The 25,160-nt window shown below is 37.3% G+C and overlaps 1 protein-coding gene across 2 annotated transcripts; it reads right to left on the reverse strand.

Annotated features, from left to right (window-relative positions):
- Window positions 1-332: 332 nt before the first annotated feature.
- LOC142640420 (B-box zinc finger protein 22) lies at window positions 333-25,160 on the reverse strand. 2 transcript variants are annotated; one of them, XM_075814502.1, is made up of 4 exons: window positions 24,909-25,160; window positions 21,208-21,262; window positions 20,834-21,093; window positions 333-892 (listed from the first exon to the last, which is right to left on the reverse strand). In XM_075814502.1, exons 1-4 carry the CDS (start codon window positions 25,086-25,088, stop codon window positions 614-616), a joined length of 774 nt encoding a protein of 257 aa, XP_075670617.1. In that variant the 5' UTR covers window positions 25,089-25,160; the 3' UTR covers window positions 333-613. The 2 variants fall into 2 exon arrangements, with proteins under 2 accessions (XP_075670617.1, XP_075670616.1); XM_075814501.1 differs by having other exon boundaries at window positions 20,834-21,262; window positions 24,909-25,159.

Here is a 25,160-nt window from a genome sequence, read left to right on the forward strand (position 1 = left end):
GAGGATCTAAATCATCTAGCAACTTAGCTATGCTTCTTGTAAGCCCTATGCCAAGCTAGTTCAGAAGATAGTCATCTTTTATACCAAGAGATGTAAAAATTAATTCCAGGTCAATTGTTGCTCACAATGTATATGATGTGGTGCACTGCCTACTGCATTATTAGCAATAGCAAACTAAACATCTAGAAAAGCAGAGCATGGTTTGAAGGTGTAAGGAAACATTAGACCCAGACAAAAGAAGAGAGGGGGGAGGGGGGGGGGGGGGGGGGAGTCGGTTCTATTTGTTGGCTGACCTAATTTACCTTAGTATACAATTACTTTCATCCATACTCTTACACCAAACACGTTTGTCTTTGATATATATTTGGATGTTTGCGATAACACTGCAATCCTCCTCAGATATGAAATATACCTCCTTAGAGAGATCTACTTACAGTGAAAAGTGACAGTTCAAATCACAAACATATGGTTTAAACCACTTATTATACTCTAATGGCGGGGGAAGATAACTGAAGGAGACGGAAGATACTTAAAAAGGCTATCAGAACACTGCCCAAACTAGGTGCTGTCAAAACCCTGAGACATCCAAATTATGGAACTTTGTGACTAGGGATTAAATTTGCCTCCATCGTTTTGAAATAGTACCATTGTGTTGACAATGCTGGGGGTTTTGCACATGCAAGTGACATACGTCAGGAACAAAAACTGCACCATCCAATGAGTTCTGATAATTTTTTGGCCAATATAGGCCTGAGGCAGTAGGTGGAGAAGTGATCTGTGGTACTGTCCATGAGGCCTCTGGTACCTTGCCCAAGCACTCATCATCATCCAGTTCTTCCTCAGCAGCTCTTAAAATCGGCGAATCTGTCTCTCCAAGCTTGCTACTATCAGCCTGTTGCAATTAATCATCAATTGGGGAAAAAAGGGGGAAACATATGGATTGTACTTAGGGCACATTTAGACGAAATGGAAATTACCTTAGGAATAATAATCTTTATTACTAGGTGTTGTAATGAAATAACTATTCATATTCATAAGTTTGTGTTTTTTGGAAATATATTTATTTTAAAAACTGTTATATGCTTCAAAGGCTTTGTGATTTGCTAGAAGCTTGGCAAGGTCCCTTTGGTTGGCAACGAAATATAGCTTAATGGAGGGCTGTGCCATATTGCTTAATGTGGTGTCTTTGATGGGAAATGGAATGAGATGCTTTGGAGGAGACCGGTCTATTCTTGAGATTAAATCTTTTTTTTCCATACATTACTAGATTGGAATGTTGCTTTTTTAAACCTCTTCCTTGTTCTTCTTTCTTAGATATGCTTTTGAGCATGGTAATTAAGGGGGTTGATTGTACTCCGCAAGTACACCTCGGTGTACGTGGTTGTTTCTTTTTTGATCACTAAAATTCTCGTTACATATCCAAAAAAGAAGAAAAAAAAAAAAAAAAAAAAAAAAAAAAAGCTACTAAAGCTATTTAGAAAGGAGTAGCTATTCCTCAATTTAAGAAATAGGTTTTGCTAAGGAAGTACCATTCCTTATAAGAAATATGCAAACAAATAAGTGATCAATTATTACACATATATAATCATTCCATTACAACATCTATTATAACAGACCAAAGATGCCCTTATTGTATGCCCAGATGAAAGAACTAGGTCAAACAAAACCAAATCTATGACAAACCTTAAAACCATATGGACAACTCGCATACACCTGTATACAACCCGGATGATGCAAGAGGTAATGAGAAGACAAATTTCCTATATTTTATTTGATTTCATGTATTGAGGGCAATTTGGTAATTTCCTAATATTTTAGAATGGGCTGTGCTTATAGTCTATTGGGTCTTACTTTAGTTTTATTTTAAGCTTGGTTATTTAGTTTGGGTTTAGTAATAAAGCCCAAGGAATCTAAGTCCAAGTCTTATTAGAGTTTTAAGATATCTTAGTTCAACTAGGACTAGGTATTAGTCTTCTATTTAAAGAGCTGTAGTACTTTCTATTGAGTTGATTATTAATGAATGTTTTCAGAATTTAAGAGCAATGCTTTCTTTTATGGTTTGTGTGATGCAACTTTCTCCGAAATGTGATGCCAAGGAACCTTAAGGTGTGATGCTTAGGAAGTCTAGGTGTGATTCCTAGAATTTATCTATTTTCTTTAATTTTACTATTCACAGTCATTGTTCACAGCAACCCAAATCTTAATTTTCACCTTTGTTTTCATTCCTAAACCCTATTAATCCTTGTCCCCTTTGAAGACCCTATAATCTCTATTATTTTCTAGCCTATTTCCCACCAAAACCTAACTGTAATTCTTCAAAACCCAAGCATAATAGATCAGCCCTGATGTTCTAAATCAGGTTTTGTTGTTCCCCCATGTCCTACGTTAGTTTGGTATCAGAGCAGGGATTTTTCATGTCTACACGATTAGGGAGATTTTTCAGTGCTTGTGAGCAAGATGAAGGTCATAAAGTGGATGCATTTGATTATGGAGATTTTGCTATAGATGACTTGGAGGAGGATGAAGTGGATACTTCTCTTTTATCTATAGTGAGACGAATTTTAGCAGCCCCTAAAGTAGAGAAAGAGGATTAGAGGCGAACTTCAATATTTCAGATGTTGGTTTGTTGCAGAAACCAAGCAAAGAAGCTTTATTATCAATGGGGGAAGTTGCATGAATGTTGTGTCATCTTCCACGGTTGAACGTCTTAAGCTTCCGGTTAAACCCTTCTCTTTTGTTTGTAGTGAGACATATTTTAGCAGCCCCTAAGGCAGAGAAAGAGGACTAGAGGTGAACTTCAATATTTCAGATGTTGGTTTGTTGGGAACATCAAGCAAAGAAACTTATTATTGATGGGGGAAGTTGCATGAATGTTGTGTCATCTTCCACAGTTGAACGCCTTAAGCTTCTGGTTGAACCCTTCTCTTTTATCTGTAGTAAGACGTATTTTTGCAGCCCCTAAATTAGAGAAAGAGGATTAGAGACGAACTTCAATATTTCAAATGTTGGTTCGTTGTGGAAATCAAGAAAAGAAGCTTATTATTGATGGGGGAAGTTGCATGAATGTTGTGTCATCTTCCACGGTTGAACGCCTTAAGCTTTCGGTTGAACCTCACCCTCAACTATACAAAGTGGCTTGAGACAACACTTCTATTCTAGTAACTCATAGATGCCTTATTTCTTTTTCTTGTGGTATTTATAGTGATTCTATCATGTGTGATATAATTCCTATGCAAGTTACACATATCCTTCTTGGCCGACCTTGGCTCTTTGATTAAAATGTCCAACATAATGGGAAAGAAAACACCTATGCTCTAACGGTTGGTGAGAAGGTTGTTTTGAAACCTCTAAGATGGATAAATTTAAAGTATCAAAGCCAAAAGTTATTGAAGGAAATTATCTAGAAGCTAAAAATTCTGGTGTAGCAACAGAAGCTCCCAAAACAGCAGCTGATCAGCCTATAGAAGTGCCTCAAATTCCAGCAAATTTGTCCAAAGATTGCACTAATTTCTCTTTGAAAGATTTATCAAAGCCCTTATGTCCTATGCATGAGTACTCTACTGACTATGTCAAAGGTACTAGTTGTCTAGTGAGTAACATAGGAGACGCTGAGTTGAAGATAGATGCAAGTGATCAAAGGAAGCTTGAAGTAATGCAACAAGGCTTTAAAGAGATGGCAATTATCGATGACGTTGAAATTGATCAAGTACAGTGTAATAAATATGAGGCCAAAGTGAAGGACATGAAGGACAAAGTGACTTATTTCAAGGTTGATGTTGCGTATCAAAGCAAAGTTCTAATGCCTACAGCAACTTTTCAAGATATTGATTTTGTCATTCCTGAAAAGTTTAATAGGTCAGTTGAATTGGTGGGTGTATCATTATCATCATTGCTGCCACAAATGAAGAAACAAAAGGAAATTCGAATTCAAAGTGTTTATTCAATGTCAAGGATGCACTTCAAGAAACCAAGATTCTTTTTACTTCAAGACGTCAAAACTCGAGGTCGAGTTTTCTCCAATCAAAGGAGAATGATGCAGGAGGCAGTGAGAAGACCAATTTCCTATATTTTATTGATTTTATGTATCAAAGACAATTTTGTAATTTCCTAATATTCTAATGGGCTATGCTTATAGTCTATTGGGTCTTACTTTAGTTTTATTTTAAGCTTGGTTATATAGTTTGGGTTTAGTAATAAAGCCCAAGAAGTCCAAGTCTTATTAGAGTTTTAGGAAATCCTAGTTCAACTAGGATTAGGTATTAGCCTTCTATTTAAAGAGTTGTAGTACTTTCTATCGAGTTGATTATTAATTAATTGTCTTCAGAAATTAAAAGAGCTATGCTTTCTTTTATGGTTTGTGTGATGCAATCTTCTCTGAAATGAAATACCAAGGAACCCTAAGTGTGATGCTTAAGAAGTCTCGGTGTGATTCCTAGAATTTATTTATTTTCTTTAATTTTACTATTTACGGTTACTGTTCACAGCAACCCAAATCTTGATTTTCACCTTTGTTTTCATTCTTAAACCCTATTAATCCTTGTCCCCATTTGAAAAACCTACATTCCCTATTATTTTCTAGCCTATTCCCCACCAAAACCTAACCGTAATTCTTCAAAACCCAAGCTATAATAGATCTGCCCTGGTGTTCTAAATCAGGTTTTGATGCTCCCCCTTGTCCTACGTCACCGGAGCTACTAAAATCAAAATTAGCATAAATACTTCTAAAGAGAAGTGAAGAGGGACACGCACAACATTCCTCCGTCACACTTTGACATGATTATTGAAAAGCTAGGATCTATCTGAATATTCTAACATAATACATTATACATGACTAACACACAGCAATTGAGAGTCAAACATGCCTCAAACGTTAGAAGACATGCCTATTCTGCTATTTAAAGGATCAAGGAAAAACATCACATACAGATAATAATATGAGAGAAGGGAAATATGCTTACGTACAAGATGCATATTTATCTAACAAATACATATTATTAGCCTCAAATCCAAATAATGCACTTTAAGTTTTGGCGAATTATCATTTTCGTCCTTAAAAGTTTGCATTTGTTGTCAATTTGGTTCTTCCATTTAGGACAGTTAAAAACATGGTTTTAAAAATCAGACCGAAATAAATTATTATTTGCAAAAAAGTCGAAAGATAAGTTGTTTGTATGTTTGTATATAAACTCATGAAATTCTCTAAGTGCTCCAGCAATCAATTTAATATGATATAATTAAATAGGGACCAGTTCGACCGGGAACTGGACACTAACCCAGTCCAGTTCATATAGAAAACTGGAAATACTACAAAAGCAAGTTTAACTGGAGAAATTGCTGACCAGGGCAGTTTGACCGGTTATTGAGCGGTTTGCTTAAAACACCAAAACACAGCAGTTTTGGTTGAAACGGCACAGTTTTTCTTCATATAAAAACTCACTCTGACCCAAAACCAACCGTAATCTGGCTTCTCTCCCTCCCTTAGTCTCAAAAATATTAGATATATGGGGGAAATGAGATCCAGAGAAAATGGAAAAGTCAGATCTGAGGGTGAAATTAAAATGAACGAAAACTAATTTTGGTTGGATGAAACAAAGGAGAAGTAGATGAGGAAGAACTCTGCCGTCTGCACTGCCATGAGAGAGAGAGAGAGAGAGGAAGGACAGTCCAAGTTAAAGAAAGAGTACTTTGGATGTGAGTAAATGAAAGGAAGAGAAGAATGAGAGGATATATGATTGATGCGAGTAAATGAAAGTGTGATGCAGGAAAATTAATAGAAAAAATAAAAGAACAAGAAAAGTAAAAGATAAACCTAAGAATTAGCACTTAGGTCGCTTGGAATCAGCACCAAGCTAAACCCTTAGGAATCAACACCTAAGGACCCTTAGGAATCAGCACCTAACAATTGGAAAAATATCCAATCTGAATTTCATTAATCACGTCTATTCCCAAAATACAAATAAACTAGTCTCTTATGTAGAGCTAGAACTGGAAAATAAAGAGATAAAGATAACAACATAATGAAAACTAATCCTAACTAAACTCAAATACTAATCCCTATCTAATCTCAAATCTAATCCCCATCCAAATAAAAGTCTACAATTATCCAATTTCCTATAAGATAAATACAAAAATCCCAAAACATAAATTCTAAAATAATTTTGATTTTGCTCCTGCATCATACTACTGTGGTTGGAAAAAACTCGACCTTGAGTTTTAAAGCGTTGAAGGGTGAAAACTTTGGCATGTAATACATGTTGCAGTTGAGGAATTGTCTTTGGGAGCATTGAAAATAGATAAACCTTGTATTCCACCTCATGAAACTCTTTTGGAATCACAAGCTCAATGTGTGGAATTCGAGTATCAACCTTTTTGACTTCATCAATATGTAGGTCTGCATGCACCATGGATGATTCTTCAAGTATAGAGGCTTCTTGTTGTTTAGGCTCTATAGTAGACTCTTCTGGTTGCATGAACTTTGAAACTTTGGTTGACTATTGCACTTCTTTGTCAATATCAAGGTCTGATGGTACTTGATCTCCCTTCATTTGAGTAGCCAAAGCTTCAACCATTTTCATTAGATTTCCTAAGTCTTGGCATATGGCAGGTACTGCATGAGTGAGCAGAGCATTGTTGCACTAACTCATACTTGTCCTCCAATCTTGTAAATTACCATAATGATCAAATTGTGCAACTGACTCTTTATTCTTGTGAATACTGTGGGAAATATACAATGCAAAGGTCTTCTTTCATTCTTTCCCAAGTAATTAGAGACGTGTGTCTTCAAAAGTGTAGGTTCTCATAATGATTCCAGTACTCAAAGCTCTGCCAGCAACCCTTGTTTTGGCATACCACATTTTTTTGTTTGTCATTTGATAAATGCACTTGTGCAAAGAATTGTTCCAGCTCAAATATCCAAATTTTGAAATTCCATGGTTTATCATCTTGATAACCATAAAAAAAAAATAGGTGGTTGAACTGCAACCATTGTGCACTAAAATAATAAATCTCTAACCAAAAAAATTGTGATAAGAACCTGAGCTTGCACACTTGAGTTGTACCTGAGCATTGCAGAATGTTAAAGGGAAGTCACTGGTTGTGTTTGGGCTTTCAATATGACGGTTAGGATCTTGTATTAGAACTAGTTGAGTGGAACTTTGAAACACCAGTGAGATCTGACCAAAACTTCAGGTACTAGATACAACCAGTTAGATGGCTGCGCTGAATTCTAGTGGGTCTGATCTGGCCATGTGGATTGCAAGTTTTTTTTTTGGGGAACTTTTTTGTTTTCAAGGCTGGGTTTTCTGTATGGTGGTTGGCTATTGTGTTGGTACTGTGGTCTGGTGGGATGAGAAACACAGAAGGAAGTTTTAGTTTTTTTTTTTTTTTTTAACGTGGATCTATTTGCTCTGATGCCAAAATTGATGCAGGACAATTAATAGAAAAAATAAAAGAACAAGAAAAGTAAAGGATGAACCTAAGAATCAGCACTTAGGTCACTTGGAATCAGCACCAAGCTAAACCCTTAGGAATCAGCACCTAGCAATTGGCAAAATATCCAATCTGAATTTCATTAATCACGTCTATTCCCAAAACACAAATAAACTAGTCTCTTATATAGAGCTAGAACTAGAAAATAAAGAGATAAAGATAACATAATGAAAACTAATCCTAACTAAACTCAAATACTAATTCCTATCAAATCTCAAATCTAATCCCTCTCCAAATAAAAATCTACAATTATCCAATTTCCTATAAGATAAATACAAAAATCTGAAAATATAAATTCTAAAATAATTTTGATTTTGCTACCACATCAAAGTGGGTAGGTGGGATAGAGTAAATGAAAGTAAATGAGGATAGGTGGGACAAAACTTAAATTGTGAGATTATAAAAGGAAAAAGAAAAAACTAAAATAGTGGGTTTACTGAGTGGTGTTTTAATTTTATCAAAACTTAAAAATAAATAAGCAGTAGGTGGTGGAGTAATAGATGTGAGGGAGTCTAAATGTTCAAGTGAAGTTTTTCTGTTTTTTTTTTTTTTGCCCTTAAGTATTTATGATGTCACCGGTTCGACCACCAATCAAACCAAAAAACCAAGAACAAGTCCTTTTTTCAATTCTTTGTTTGATCGAGTTTTTTAAATCATGGTTAAAAATCAGTCATTAAACAACTTTCAAACAACATTAGTTGGCCTTTTTATATAGTTTTTAATATGAATAAAATTACTCTTTTTTTAAATAAAAATACAACATGATCTCCCTCCCTCCCTCTCTATCTCTCTCTCCCCCCATTGCCTCTTCTTCTCTAGCCCAATCGCCCTCATCTTTGAGCACCATCTTTAACAGCATATAGTAAAATGACAAAATAAACATATTCTACTTATTAATATTTAAATATACTCAAATTAGATGAAATAGGTCAAATAGTCGTGGACATCGTACAATTTCCAAGGCACCCCTAAGTTTTGTTCTTGCAAAGAAACACAAAGCTCTAAAGTTTGATTTGAACATTGGAACAAAGAAATAGTCAGGAATGTGGGGGGAAAAACGAAAAAGTCGTTACCAATTTCTGCAGTTGGATGTGCTGGAGAGAGAGAGAGAGAGAGAAGGGGGGCAAAATTGGAGTTGGAGGCGGTTGTAATGCTAGAAGAAGAAAGTTGAAAACAAAAATTGAGGGTTCTTTGGTTGAAAGAAGGGGACAAGAATACATGATTCTCCCATCGCCTACCCAACTCTCGTAGAAGATATAACTCCATCAATGACATTAAGAATTGATAATGTGATGCTTTCTGATCTAAAACTAATTCAGGTAAAGATTGTGTAGTTTTATAGTTGTTTGAAAAGTACAGAATTCATTGATAATTTAAATAAATAAATAAAAAGTGCTACTCAAGAACACAGGCCGTATACATAGAGCAAAACAAATAACATAGAAGAAAGAAAACAAAGGAGAAAAAAATACAAAAAAGTATGCTATAACACTAGTGAAGGCACCAGGAATCCAGAAAAATTTTGTAGTTCTATAGCAACCTGTATTGGCAAACCAGAGACATGGAGACCTCAGGCAGATGATTTGGCTTTTGCAACCATTAGTGAGATAGAGGCAGCATATTTTGAGTGGCTGTTTGGAGAAATATTGCAGCTTTGAACAGTATGGAAGGCGACAAAGCACCAGGACCCACATGGGTTCACAATTGTAATTTTGCACGAAATGTTAGGGGTGGTAGTGGTAAAGATATGGTGAAGGTATTTCAAAAGTTTTATGAGACAGGTATGTTTGAAAAGAGCTTTAATGCCAAATTTATTTCTCATTACAAAAAAGCCAGGGGTCGTGGTTATAAGAGATTTCATACCCTATTAATCTCCATGGGAGATATTAATAAAACTGTGGTGAAGGCTTGGCAAATAGGTTGAAGCTTGTTTGGAGGGACTTGAATTTCAACACTCAAAAAACACCTTTGTTGGTTATAGGCAGATTTTGGAGTCGGTGTTGATTGTCATTAGTACTTGGATTGTAGACTGAAAGCAGGGGTATACCAGGTCCAATATGTAAATTAGACTTGGAGAAGGTGGATCACCATGTTAATTGAGATTTCTTACTCTATAGAGAGAGGATGAAAAGGAAACGGAAGACAATCTATTTGTCATAGGGAGGTAGACTAACTCTTTTTAAATAGTACGCTTTCTAGCCTTCTTGAATATTATCTATCTCTGTTTCCATTGCTAGTTGGTGTGGCAAAAAGAATGGAAAACTTCCAACATAATTTTTCTTGTAGGGCTAAATCTGATATATAATCTCATTTCCTTAAGTAGTTGAGGGATAAGGAATATAGATATTGAATTTTAATCAAGCTCTGCTGGTTACGGAGGTATGTGCTAAAAATGCAGTCTTAGGAGAAATATTATCTCAACTATGGAGTGTCTTGGGGTGGGAGGTGTGTAGGAATTTCTAGATCACTGTATGTAAGTTAGCTTGTGGAAGAATATACAGAATGGATTGGGTAAAATTCTTCATTTTGTTCAGTTTATATTAAGAAATGCTCAGTGGTGTAGGAACAGATTGCTTAAGAACGTTTACATGAGTGTTACAACATCGCAAGGGGTAGAAATGCAATGGTTGTATTCATTGGAAACCTATTTTTAGTCCGTTCTTCACATGATTGCAAATTAGAGTCTACTATTAAGTTTTACAGGATTTATATGATGATCGCCTAAATGCAAGGGAAGAAAATAGAATGCTTTGGCTTCCTTCAACAAGTAAGGTTTCCGCATCAAAACTTATAATTAAACCTTGAAATCGGGGGACATAAACCTTTTTCTTGGCAAAGCATTTGAAAGCCTTACAACCTTGAAATCGGGGACAATAACCCTTTCCTTGACAAAGCATTTGGAAGGTTTAGGCACCACCTAAGGATAATTCGAAAAGAAATTAGTGCTTATCTGTTGAGAGCATTCGTTTCTCGTTAAGGCTTGTCAAATCACTGAAAGGCTTTGGTGATTCTCCAATTTGGTAATTTGAAGATGTGAAAATGGTTGAGTTTCCCAGTGGTGAGTGTCTTGAGAAGTTTAGAAATGGAGCTAAAAGACAGTTAAATAACTATTAAGGATAAAAAGAGCAAATTCTAGATTCTAGAAAAATAGAGAGCATTAAAGGAACAAAGAAAGAGCTCACTCAGAAGTACACACTCAAATATGAGGCCTGGCTACCTCAGATTAGTCACAAATGAGGCCTGGCTATGTTGAATTAACCATAGATTTCATGCTTGCTTCATAGTTTTTTGGTTGCTGTTTGTTTCTCTACTTGGTTTTTTTTATTATTCACAATGGGTGGTTCAACGTTTTTATTCATTGAATCCATTTGAGCTTTCAGTTGAGGAAGGCTGCTCTTTTTTCTTACTTTGGATCTTTGAGAGAAGTTGGAATTCATTGCATTCTGTTTTTATGGGGAAAGAAAGTGCTAAGAGACTTTTGTTTCACATGGAGGATATTGTGCACGAATCTCAAAATGCTTTTGTCAAAGGAAGACAAATTTTAGATTCTATTCTTATTGCCAATGAATGCTTGGATAGTAGGTTGAAATCAACAGTTCCTAGGGTGTTGTGTAAGTTGGATGTAGAGAAGGCTTATGATCATGTGAATTGGGACTTTCTAATTTATATGTTGGATCGTTGTGGTTTTCACGAAAAATGGAGAAGATGGGTTTTCTTTTGCATCTCTATTGTTAAATTCTCCATTCTCATTAATGGAACTCCGTGTGGTTTCTTTGAAAGCTCTAGAGGTATAAAACAAGGTGATCCATTGTCCCCTTTATTGTTTGTCATTGTTATGAATGCTTTTAGTAAAATGTTGGATAAGGCAGTGAGGGATGGGCTCACTTCGGGTTTTAGGGTGGGTCCTACAGGTAACTCTTTGTAGGTGACCCATCTTCTCTTCGCTAATGATACCCTGGTCTTATGTGATGCTGATCTTGGTCAAATTCTGTTTCTCCGGTTAGTGCTGTTTTGGTTTGAAGTAGTGTTTGGGCTGAAAATTAATATGGATAAATCTGAATTGGTCTCTGTGGGTGTGGTTTCAAATATAGTAGATATGGTGGATGTGCAAGGGTGCAAGCAAGGCTCCTTTCCAATGAAGTATCTAGGTCTTCCATTGGGTGCTAATGTCAGAGATAGATCTATTTGAATTCCAATTATTGAGAAGGTGGAGAGGAGGCTAGCAGGTTGGAAACAATTGTATCTCTCAAAAGGAGGTAAAGTTACTCTTATTAAGAGTACTTTGTCCAATCTTCTAACTTATTTTCTCTCTCTTTTTCCTATCCTAGTGGCGGTTGCAAACCGTATTGAGTAACTTCAACGAAATTTTCTTTGGAGTGGTATGGGGGATGTTAAAAAAACTCACCTAGTGAAATGGGCCACGGTTTGCACTCTTCTTCATTTTGGAGGTTTAGCTATTAGAAGTCTGAGAAGTTTTAATAAAGCCTTGTTTGGGAAGTGGTTATGGAAATTTGGGAATGAGCGGCAAGCCTTGTGGAGGAGAGTGATAGGGGCAAAATATGGTTGTGAAGGGGGAGGTTGGTGCTCTCTTCCCTTTATTGGTCCTCATGGTGTTAGTTTGTAGAAGTCTACTAGCCATGGTTGGCCTTCCTTTGTTCGTCACATCCAATTTGAGGTTGGGGCTGGGTTTACTGTTAGATTTTGGCAGGATATTTGGTGTGGGGACACTTCTTTGTGTGTGCTCTATCCAATACTTTTTTCTTTAAGTCGAAATAAGGAGGCCTCAGTGGCTGAGTTGATGAAGTTCCCAAATGATGTTCTCTTTTGGGATCTAACTTTTAGAAGATACAGCGAAGATAGGGATTTGGAATCCTTCTACAGTTTAATGTCTAGAATTTATGGAGCTTCTTTGAAAGGAGTTAGGGACGATAAGATGTGTTGGAAACCTGCTATGGGAAAAGGTTTTGCTGTTCGTTCTTACTACCAGGTGCTAACAAGAAGTTTCGATCAGTCCTTCCCTTGGAAGACTGTTTGGAAGTCTAAGGTCCCCTCTAGAGTTGCTTTTTTTGTGTGGACTGCAGATTTGGGGAATATTTTGACTATTGATAATCTTAGGAAACGGCAAATTTTGATTTTAGATTGGTGTTGTATGTGTAAAAGAAATGGGGATTCAATTGATCACCTCTTCATCCATTGCTCTATTGCTTTTGATTTATGGTCAATGGTGTTTACTCTGTTTGGCATTCATTGGGTTATGCCGAAAACAGTGGTGGAGCTGTTGGCTTGTTGGCGAGGAAAGTTTGGGAGGCATTAGAATTCTGGTATTTGGATGGTTGTGCCCCATTTTTTGATGTGGAGCATTTGGAGGGAGGGGAATAACCAGCATTTTGAGGATTTAGAGAGATCATTTTTAGATCTTAAACTCTTCTTCCTTAAGACTCTTTTGGATTGGATTACAGTGTCTGGCTTCCGTTCTTTTTCTTCAGTCCATGGTTTCATGGACTTTTGTACTTTATGCACTTGATTTGTTTTTGTCCTTGATGAATACTTCCTGTATACTCAGGTGACATCCCTCTTCTTTTAATATATTTTTATTACTTATCAAAAAAAAAAAGCAATCTCCTGCCCAATTTGCGAGAACAATAAGGGTAAAGTTCTCATTCTCCAGATGGGGTCCAACACCACGTTCATATTGCTTTCTAAACTTCTGCATGGTCAACGAAAGGGCAACATAGTGATACCAGAGGGAAAGATGATAGTGATACCAGTGGGTGGAGACAATTTGGCCTCAACCTGAGGAAGATGATAGGCCCGCTTTTCTTGCCGGACAAGGACCATCACATAGCCAACATGAACCAAAGTCTGTGGTGGTGGTAGACGGACATCAAAAACATGGTGGTGTAGAAAACAAAGGAAAGGAGAAAGTTATGGACTTTCAAAATTTGAAAACCTCTGTTTCCAGCATTTTTCACCGTGATCAATGCGATTTTTTATTCGGGGAAGGAGAAAGCACAATTTGGGGCTGAACTCAGGTCTAATATTATTATATTAATGGGATTGCCAAAACAGATTTGCTAACTTTAGACTTCTTCTTACGTGTGGAACATGGGAATGAGGGGACCACCCCTATCTTTTAGCTAATTTCTTCATTTTAAATATTATATTTCCATGTATTTCCACTTATCTATCTTAAAACTCTCATTTCAGCTACACTCATTTTATGAATATGTTACTTCTTAACAGCCTAACATATAGTACCATAAAGCACAACTAGTCTTATAGCAATCTCATAAAATTTTCCCTTTAACTTAACAGGCATGCTTCTCTACTTTATCCACCCTGTTCATATCATATGATTCACAACTTTTCGATCAATCCATCTTTATAAAACTATTTTTATAAAGATGGATAAAAATTTATACACAGGATAAATAGCAACTCAGGTGCAGGTGGCCAAAAAGTATTCATTTGTCCTCCCCCCCCCCCCCCCCAACACCTATCTCCCTCCCACTACCACCACTTCCGCTTTCACAGCCACCGCCTTTCCCTCCACTTAACTCTTTACCTGCATCTGTCCGTCTACCCCATCCATATACAATCCCACCTTACACCCCCTTCTCTTTCCCAGCCCTGCAGCCTCAATTTCCTTATGCTCCTTTCTTTTGGCGAATCCTTTTGGTCAATCATTCCAACAACCATGCCCTATCTCCACAACTGTCAAAAACAACCCCCACCACTCAGTCACCATCCCTTTACCACCCCCCTCTACAAAGCCTCCCACTCTTCTCTACCCCCACTGCCAAGCCTTTTCCTAAACCAGAGGTGTTGAAGGGGAAATCAAACTTTTTTCGGATAGATTCAAAGACTTTTTCTTTGGTCTTTGATGGTGGCAGATTCAATTCTATCTCCATTACAGAACGCCGGGGTCAGTCTCATGGTTCAATTTGAAGGGGTCGATTGGGTTTGGACTGGATTATTGCTTGCTTAACCGAATTAAGCCATTGGAATTTTAGGAGAAAACATTTTTACAAATGTTTTAAGGAGAGCTATAAGAGTTTGGAGATTACCAGTAGATCAAATAAGGGTGGCTTGTTTGTGGAAATCTATGAATGTTATAATGGAGCAAGACGGGGTTGTTTGCGAGTTCTGGTGGGTGTTAAGAAGGCTGGTTGGGCTCTTCTTCATCTGTATTTACTTGAGTGTTTTTTGGGAAAATCTGCTTCTAGGTCGGGTAAAGAGGCGGTGGCTGGTGGTGGGGCGAGCTTTAATTCTACCGGCGATCTATGGCCTAAAGGTTGGCAAAAGATTAATGAGAATAACAAGAAATCAGGAAGGGATTTAAATTTTGAGAAATAGTTTCCAAAACTAACTGGTAATTTCAAACAAAAGGAGAGATTTGGGGGATTTGATTTTAAAAAAAAGTCAAATGAATATGCTCTTTTAAATTATGGCAGGCCCACACGTGCTTTTAAAGTTAAATGGACTCAGGTCCATTTTTCTTTAAAAATATCTGCTGATTTGGAAGGTGCCAAAAAACATAAAGTGAATTGGGCTAAGATAGCCCAGCCCATAGTTGCACAAAAAGAAATAGGCCCACAACCCATGATTTCTTTGAATGGGCTTATTCCAGGTAGTCAAGACCCACCTGAGAGCTCTGTTTCAAGAGTTCACCAGTTGGACGATATTTTGGAGTCCAAAGATGACAAGTCTACCTCGTGGGAGGTGGGTGAAGGGTCAGGCGATCTTGCGAAGGTGTCGCAGGGTTTTCCAAGTGCAGTAGCAGACTCGGGCAAGTGTCAAAAAGTTTGTGGGGCTGGTTCTGGATGCATCACCGAGTGCCGTTATAGGTATGGGTCAGGTTTCGGAGGTTATTGCCATGAAATATGGGGAGGGGAAAGGGGGGTGGAGCACTAGAGTCTATAGAAGGGCCCATGGAAGTGGCTTATGGCGAAGCATTAGGAAGGGTGGAAAAGTGGAAGAGCTTTTCTAAGCACTTGTCTTTTGTGGTGGGTGATAGTTCTCGTATTCTTTTCTAACATGATAAGTGGATTGGAGACAATTCTCTTAAAACTCTTTATCCTTAGTTGTTTGTGTGTTCAGCCAATGAAGAAGCTCGCATTTTTGATGTTTTAAGTCCTCCAATGGGTGGAAATGATAGTGTGTGGAACTTAAGATTTTATAAGGAATTCAATAATTGGGAGTTAGCGGCTTCTTTCTCCTTTCTTCATTTGATCCAATCTTGGATTCCTAGGGGTGGTGGTTGTAACAGTTTTTGTTGGAGTCTCAATGGAAATGGGAACTTTGACACTCGGTCTTTTTATCATAAGATTCGAAATGCTACTCCTTTCCCTTGGAAGGGCATTTGGAAAGTAAAGGTTACTAAAATGGTGACATTCTTTATGTGGACAACAGTTCATTGTCAGATTCTTACTTTGGATAATCTTATGCTTTGTGATCGTCTTTTGGCAAATCGTTGTTATATGTGCTATAGTAATGAGGAATCTGTGGATCACTTGCTGATTTTTTGTCCATTAGCTCATTCTCTATGGATGTATATGCTTCAGCTATTTGGGGATTGTTTGGGCCATGTCAGGTTCTATTGTAGACTTTGTTTTTTGTTGGCATTGTTGGTTTGGGAAAAATCATTTCAAATTTGGAATTTGATTCCAGGTTGTTTGATGTGGATTATTTGGACTAAACGTAATCAGCATTCTTTGGAGGATACTGAGAAATCTTTGGCTCAATTGTTAGATCAGTGCCAACAAACTCTCTTTGATTGGTTTCGATGTTGGGGTCTATCAGATTGTTCTACTCTTATGGATTTTCTTTTGTCTCTTAGAATAGTTTAATGTTTTTTTGTTTCTCTTTGTTTCTGTTTGTTCTCTGTTCACTATCGTGAATTGTGTGTATCTTTTATTCTATTCCTTTTTTAATAATATTTCCTTATCACTTATCAAAAAAAAGTTCTCCTACGTCATCAAAAATAAAATAAAACTAAAACTAAAGAAGCGCCTATTCCTTCTAATAGTGGTAATAGCCAATGAATAGTCTTTATGTATTCTTTTTACCCCGTACTGTCTCAGACCACAGTTCAATTCTCTTGGATGCAGGGGGAATGGCAAAGGGGAAAAGCCCATTCAAATTTGAAAATATGTGGTTGAAGTCGGAGGGATTTTTGGATAGAGTTCAAACCTGGTGGAATCGACATTCCTTTGTAGGTACACCTAGTTTTGTGCTTGCGAAAAAATTAAAGGCTCTGAAACAGGACATTGTGCAATGGAATCACCGAGAGTTTGGTAATGTAGCGCGTCAAAAGAAGCAATTACAGGAGGAGTTGATAACATTAGACGCTAAGGAGGGGGATTTTGGTCTCTCCGATGGGGAGAAAGTTCATAGGATTGGTTTGAGGTCCCAAGTGGAGCATCTTCTTTCTTTAGAAGAAATTTCCTGGAGACAAAAATCTAGGATGTTATGTATCAAGGAAGGGGATAATAACACCAAGTTTTTTCACAAAATGGCTAACTCCCATAGAAGGTCTAAGGACCTTGGAGGTGGATAGGGTGGTTTTTGAGGAGGCCTCCAAGGTAACTTATCAAGTTGTGCAATTTTATAAAAATTTGTACAAGGAGACTGAGGAGTGGAGGCCTTTTGTGGAGGGTTTGGAATTTGATCGTATTGAGAATATGGAGAGGGTTTGGCTTGAAAGGAAGTTTGAGAGAGAGGAGATTCTTCAAGTTGTTAAGGATTTGGAAGGGGACAAAGCTCCAGGTCCGGATGGGTTTACTATGGCGTTCTATCATCATTGTTGGAAGGTAGTGGAGAAAGATGTCCTAGCGGTCTTTGAAGAGTTTTTCCATCATTGCAAGTTTGAAAAATCCCTTAATGCGACCTTCATTGCTTTAATTCCTAAAAAGAATGATGCCTCCAATATTAGAGATTTTCGACCTATTAGTTTGGTGGGGAGTGTGTATAAAATCTTGGCTAAGGTCTTGGCAAATCGCTTGAGAGTGGTTTTAGATCAGTTGATTTCTGAGAATCAGAATAGCTTTGTGGGTGGGAGACAAATCCTTGACTTGGCTCTCACTGCGAATGAGTGTGTGGATAGTCGTGGGAAGAGTAGGGTTCCTGGAGTCATTTGTAAGCTCGATATGGAGAAAGCCTACGATCATGTGAATTGGGAGGCTTTGTTGTATTTGCTGAATAGGATGGGTTTTGGAGTGAAGTGGTGTAAGTGGATTCGTTCTTGTATATCCACAATTCAGTTCTCTGTTTTGATTAATGGGTCTCCAGCTGATTTCTTTGATAGCTCAAGGGGTTTAAGACAAGGAGATCCGCTATCTCCTATGCTGTTTTTGATCTTGATGGAGGTGTTTAGTAGGATGTTGAGAAGAATGGAGGGAGCTGGCTTGATTCGTGGTTTTAATCTTGAGGGTAGGAGGGATGGTGGGGAACGTGTTTCACATCTATTATTTGCAGATGATACTATCCTCTTTTGTGATGCAGATGTGGAGCAAATTCTTCATATTTGGTTGTTACTCCTTAGTTTTCAGGCGGTAACAGGTTTGAAGGTCAATGTGCATAAGAGCGAAATGGTTCCTATAGAGGAGGTTGGTGATGTGCATGCTCTGGCTGATATCTTGGGCTGCAGAGTTGGATCTTTACCTATGTTGTATCTTGGCATGCTGCTGGGGGCTTCCCACAATTCCCCTTCAATTTGGAATACTATTTTGGAAAATATTAAGCAGAAATTATCTGGGTGGAAGATGTTGTACCTGTCTAAGGGGGGTCGATTGATGTTACTCAAGAGTACGCTTTCTAGTCTTCCGACTTACTTTCTATCGTATAAAATTGAAAAGTTACAAAGGGATTTCCTATGGGGAGATAGCAAGATTCATTTGGTAGGATGGGACAAAGTTTGTGTGCTTATAGCCAATGGTGGCTTAGGGATAAGGAAACTCACTACCTTTAATAAGGCTTTATTGGGGAAATGGCTGTGGCGGTTTGGAAAGGAAGAGGGTCGGTTATGGAGGCGGGTAGTAGCTTCAAAATATGGGGAAGATTGGGGGGGATGGACCTCTAAGCTAGGTACGGGAGCTCATGGGTGTGGTTTGTGGAGAAGTACCCGCATTGGTTGGGAGGATTTCAGCAAAAATTGTTAGTTTGTGGTTGGGTTGGGGAATAGGGTGAGGTTTTGGCAGGATGAGTGGTATGGGGATCATCCTTTTCAATTGGCTTTTCCAAGGCTGTATGGCATTGCCATTGATAAGGAGGCTTCTGTTGAAACTTCTTTGCATAGGCAAGGGCGGAGGATAGAAGATTTTGGAATGTTCGTTTTAGCAAAATTTTAATGATTGGGAGATGGATGAAGGGCTGCAGTTTCTTCGTATATTGGGTGCTATAACCCCTCCTATGGATGTTGGAGACCGGATGAGATGGAAATTGAAGCCTAATGGGGCTTTTGACATCCAGTGTACTATTACAAAGTAAGAAATTCTCCTTCAACTACCTTTCCTTGGAAAGCTATTTGGAGAGTAAAGGCCCCTAGACGAGTTTCTTTTTTTGTTTGGTGTGTAGCTTGGAATAAGATCCTAACGGGAGACAATCTGAGATTGAGGAGATTGGATTTTGTGGATTGGTGTATTATGTGCCGTCATTGTGGAGAGACGGTAGATCACTTACTTCTTCACTGTGAGGTGGCCTATCGGTTATGGAGCTTTGTTTTTATAACTTTTGGCTTGGCTTGGGTTATGCCTAGATCGATTCCAGACTTGCTTTTTGGATGGTGGAATTGTCTGGGGAAGCATTCGCCTCAAATCTGGAATTTAGTCCCGTTATGCATCCTATGGTGTATTTGGAAGGAGCGGAATCGGAGGACTTTTGAGGATTTGGATAGCTCTAGTGATCAGTTGCTTACTTCTTTTAGTGGAACTCTTTTTGATTGGTCTCGGGCGTGGGGACTCACGTCTAGTGATTCCCTCCCTTCTTTTCTTTGCTCCCTTTTCCTATTGTAATTTCTTCGTTGTTTGGTTTTCTCTCTTGTTTCTCTTTGTTTTCTTCTTCTTGTAATTTCTGGGTTGCTCTGTGTTTTTCAAGCATAGAGTAGCCTTTCGTATATATATCATTCTTACTTATCAAAAAAAAAAAAAAAAATGAAAGAAAGATAGAGATTGAATTTAATAAAATTTTAGCTTCTTATTTTGAGCTTTAAGGTGTGCATTCCCCTTCCTAAGTGTGACGGGAAATTTAGGTGTGCTTACCTGATAATTTTTTCTTTTTTCTTTTTTCTCATCCAATTCACTATTTTAACACAACACAACCACCAATCACATTCGAGATCCAATTTTTCATTACCTTAACCTACCAAAACTGTAAACATCAAACTCTATTCAAGAACCATAAATTACTGTTGAATTTCAAAGATCCTGCATTGGGGAAATTACACTTTACCTCCTTAAACTATACCCTTTATTACACTTTGCACCCTAAATTTTTCAAACGCTTTGCACCCTAAACTATGATCTTTGTTACACTTTGCACCCCGACATCAAGTTTACCGTTAACTTGGATGGAATAATATGGCACAAAGTGAAAAAACCTAATTGTCCTCTTCTTAATAAATTAAATACAAATGAGAAATTACATTTTACACTTTGCTCCTAATTACCCTTTTCACTATAAACTTTAAATTTCCATCCAAGTTAACCGCAAACTTAACATTAGGGGGGGAAAATGTAACAAGGGTCATAATTTATAATGCAAAATGTGCATTCAAAAAGTTTAGAGTGCATAATGTAATATGAGGTATAGTTTAGGGTAGTAAAGTGTAATTTTCCCTCAAAATTGGTACTATAGCCAATTAAGGCTTTTGTCTTGTGATGGTCTTTTTGGAATTGCTAGAATTAGGTTAAATGATTGAATTCATCATTTCCTAATTGCTTAATCTTTTGGAACAATCGGTCATTCTAGGCAATCTTTCTTATCTAAACTATGAAATACAATTTTTTTTTTTTTGGGCTTTAAACTTGCTGTTAGAATTTTTTAATCCTTATTCTATACTAGAACTAAATTATCCTCATTGTGCATAACTTCATGGTCAGCGAATTCACCACAATAATGCAATCTACATTTGCGGCCAAATTAAACCAAAGACACTTGTGATGATAATTGCTTGTTTTATGTATTAGAAGCAAGACCCACTTGCACGTCAAGCAATGTAAAACATAGAAATAGTGATGGTCATCCTAGCAGAAAGAAATTTTCAGTCCCAAAGTAACACAGAACAAATACTCTAAAATGCTAAAATACAGCTTTCAATCTATCGTGCATGGAATAGCTACAACCATACCTTAGATGATCCATTATCCATGTAGCCATAACTCTGATTGAATTCAGGAAGTCCAAGATACTCATCTATAGGCCACTGTAGAATACTTCCAGCAACATTGCCCCCAGAATATGGCACCTTTGGTGCTGCAAAGTCACCAACTCCACCAACAGGGATAGGTAATACTTTGTTGCATTGAACAGCCATTGGCAATGATGCATCTCTTCTAGACACAGAGTGAGATTTTGTTTCCAGGTTTTCTTCCCCAGACTGCGACTTCACTGAGGAAGAGGAAGCAACAGGATCAGTAGGTTCAAGACCAACTTTCACACCAGTAAGCAAAAATCTCTGATGAGCAGACACATAAATATTTGCTGTATGTATGGCAACATCACATTTTCTGCAGAGTAAAGCTCGATCCTCTAGACAAAAGAAATAGCCAGCTGTCTCCTGTAATGTGTGACAAATATCAGCAGAAATTGATCCTAAATAAGTATATTTTAAATTCACGAAGACACAAGAAAAGGAGAATATAAAGAAGTAATAGCATTCTCACTTATGCATTACATTTTACTTATAAAAAATTCTTTTTAAAAAAAAAGTAATAGCATTCTCACGTATCAAAATTTAAAATAAAAAATAAAAAAGATGAGAGCATAATTGAGGAAACATGCACATTAAATAGGAAATTGTCAAGGGCCTAGTTTTAACATTAATGGGAAGAAAAAAGTCAGTTTCCTAGGAAAAAAGATCACAATTTCCAGAACGCAGCTGCAAATAGATATTTCTGACAGGCTGAGGACCTGATGAAAATTAAAATATGATAAGTCACCAAATGCTCGCCTTATATATCTCTCATCTGAAATAGCTTACTAAAAATCAAAGATGTTTGCAACAGCATCTTCTAACAGTGTGATTGCAATCAAACATATGTTCTTGTTTGACTTCTAAAAAGGTGAATTAAGTGTCCGTTTGGAAACAGCTTATTTAGCTGAAACTGAAAACTTTTTGCTGAAAGTATTGTAGATAAAGGTAAGAGTTAGCTGAAATAGTACAGTAGAACCCGTGAATAGTACCAAGAAGTGTAATGGGATCCATAAATAGTACCAAAAATAAGTTGAATAGTAAAATAAGTTAGCAAAAATAATCAATATCAAACGCACTCTAAGATGTACAAAATGAAAACCTGACCACATAATTTCGAAAAACTGCATATGAAGAAAACTTCAACTAAGAGCCCGTTTGTTTAGGCATATTGAGAGACAAAAACGAGCGTTTAGCAAATTGTAAAAATCTTAATATGTTTGGCTAGGCAAAATTTGTGGGATTGCATTTTTGAATCTGTAGATTTTCGCGTTTCAGGAAAGGCAATTTGCAATTTTGATATCGCGCAATTTGCAAATCGTGATACCGCTAATTTTTTCGGCTGAAAACCGAAAATAGCCTCTGACTCCATGCTTAATGACCCAAATACCGGCCTATCCCTTCACCATACATTCATACATACATACATATATATATATCCTCAGTCCTCTGCCTCTAAATTCATCAATTTCACAAGGATTGATTCTCTCCTTTGTTTTTGCTCTGCTCCGTTTATCGTCGTTCTTCATTGCAATTTCCAGGTAACTATTCTCCATTACCCATCTTTGAATTTATGATATAGATATGGGCTTTTCGATTATTGGTTTACACTATACAAAATATTAGAACTTAGATTTGGTGTTGTTGTTGCTACTGGTAAGAGCTCTCTCTGTCTCACAAATAGCCCTCCATGAGTATTTGACTTACCTCTAATTGGGTGTGATTATATGAAAATAAGGTAATTTGCAAAGTTTTTATGTGGGTCCAAGAGATACATCTATATACAAATTGGTTTCATGTCAAATTTTAATGTAACCATGAGTAATCGTTTTAGCTACTGTTGTAGGTTAATTACATATGTTTTTTTATACTATTATGCATTAGTTTAATTATAAGATGATTATATGACATTGTTAGAAGGTTTTGTGCAAGGATTGGTGTTTAAAGTAGCTCGGTTCTACAAAAAAATCATGGCACCATGAGTAATATGTCCAAGAACAGCTCTTTTTCTTCCACTGCATGATTACATTCAAATCTTGGAATTCTTGTTTGATTCTTTGATTGAGTCTGTTTGATTCTTTGTGGTTGTAAAACTTACCTAGGAAAATTACTCCAACTATGCAATTTTTTCATGGGTTTGGTTGTAGAACTTACTGTATTTGGTTGAACATTAATATTAAAAAACTCATGTTTTTTTAAGATGGGTAAGCCATCCCAAAATAGCTTAAATGTTAGAGCTCAATGGCCATCAAGAGTAACAACTATCTTTTGTGAAGCTTGTGTGGATGAGGTATTTAAGGGTAATCAACCTAATACCCACTTTAGTAAAAAGGGTTGGACAAATATTATAGCAACTTTTGAAAAGAAAACTGAAAAGGAATATCCTAGGGTGAAGTATAAGCATAAATCGGATGGTTTGAAGAAAGAGTAGGTACTTTGGAATAAGTTGAAGGGAAGCAAAACTGGATTGGGATAGGATGCAACCAAAGGAACAATAGCCACAACTGATGAGTGGTGGGAGAGGAAGCTAATGATATGTTTTGTATTACCCATTGTATGTATGTTGTATTAGTAGATAAAACATGCTAATTTGAGTTATTAACAGCTAATAAGTCAACATTCTCCTTTTTCTTATCAAAAGGAGAATGTTGACTTATTAGACAATATGTTTAGGGACGTTGCAGCCACCAGAGATCTAGCATGGGCCCCCACTTCAAGTGTGTTACTGTCCCTCTTCTTCTACCACCAATTGAAAAAATTTGGATTCAATATAAAAACTGTGAGAACCACCCATAATAGAAAGATCGAAAGAAGAAAGCCAAGCGCAAATTTGGATTCACATACTTTCTCTATTAGATTGCCATCAAAACTCATTAAACCCTGGACAATTGTAAGCCCTGACCCTTTCTTCTACAACTTTAAACCCTAAATCCACAAATCCTCTTAAACCTACACCACGAGCACGTTCACCCCTCAAAGTTGATTATCACTTTGTTCATGAGAAGGTTGTGCATAACAAGCTTCATGTGCTACATTCACACTATGGATCAAATTGTTCATGTATTCACCGAGGGCCTTACTAGTGCTTGGTTTAAGCTTCTTCTTGAAAAGTTCATGGTTTCGTCCTTGCACCATCAGTTTTTGGGGGTGTATTAGTGGAAATCAAGGCAAGATACCAAATCCGGTCAACCCCAATATTACCATATCTGATTCTAGTCCTTTATTTTCCGTTTATTTGGGTGCAATGGGTCATGCCAAGAAGGGTGCACGAGGTGCTGGAGTTTTGGTGGGCTGCTCCCTTATGTCTCATATGGACTATTTAGAAGTGTAGTAAGAGAGATTTTTGTGGATTTAGAACGAAGCACAAAGAGATTTGAAGTTTTCTTTTTTGTGGGTCCTATTAGAATGGATGGTGGCTTTGCCATTTCATTCTTTTTATTATTTTTTTGAGCTTATTGTCAGTTGTGATCTTTTTGTGTCCTGCACTACAAAATCTTGTCTTGCTCCAACTTAGGGAGTTGTGGTCCTTTATTTTCTGTTTATTCAGGGTGCAATGGGTGATGCCAAGAAGAGTGCGTGAGGTGCTGGAGTCTTGGGGAGGGGATTTTGCAATCACCGGGCAATTGACCTATACTATAGCCCTGACTTAAGAATGGCATCCACTATCCTTTTTGGCGAAACTCTTTCGAGTTAAAATTTTTGTAATTTAATCCCACAAGTACAACTACCAAAGTGACCTTAAATTATATGCTCAAAACATTTTTTTTTTTTTTTTTTGTGGCTAATTAGACCCTGCGACCACTGTAGAGTTTCAATCACAAAAGAGCACTCCTAATAAAGCCTAAAAACCATCATTTGAGGTGAGTTTATTATATATCCAGATTTTTATTTGAGTCAAATTCTCAATTTGCCAGAAACCCCATGAAAAAAAAAAAAAAAAAAAACCAGTGTTCGTACATATTAAGTAACTTGCATATATCTCTAAGCAACAAAGGACAGACGGAGAGAGTACCTGGCAGATGTCACAGTTAGGGGGCATGTGAGAAGTAGAAAGTGGAACCCTCTGGTGCTTGCTGGCGAGTTTGTTGGCCGCATGAACTTTCTCGTCACACGCCCAACACAGAGCCGCCTCGTCCGCGCAGCATAGCACTGTTGCCTCTGCCGCCTCGCACACGTTGCACTGTATCTTCATCTCTCTCTCTCTCTCTCTATCGGAGTTTATGTTTTGTGTTGTCTTGTCTTTTTTAATAAGTAATGAACCTGG

This window comes from Castanea sativa, chromosome 6 (assembly GCF_040712315.1).
Source record: "Castanea sativa cultivar Marrone di Chiusa Pesio chromosome 6, ASM4071231v1".
Classification (NCBI taxonomy): domain Eukaryota; kingdom Viridiplantae; phylum Streptophyta; class Magnoliopsida; order Fagales; family Fagaceae; genus Castanea; species Castanea sativa.

What these genes read in the sequence shown, in the direction of transcription:
- LOC142640420 (XM_075814501.1), bottom strand. Translation starts at nt 25,088, where the DNA reads ATGAAGATACAGTGCAACGTGTGCGAGGCGGCAGAGGCAACAGTGCTA. An exon ending in CTAACTGTGACATCTGCCAG is followed by an intron (nt 21,263 to 24,908) that starts GTACTCTCTCCG and finishes CACACATTACAG; the next exon opens with GAGACAGCTGGCTATTTCTT. An exon ending in TGGATAATGGATCATCTAAG is followed by an intron (nt 893 to 20,833) that starts GTATGGTTGTAG and finishes TAATTGCAACAG; the next exon opens with GCTGATAGTAGCAAGCTTGG.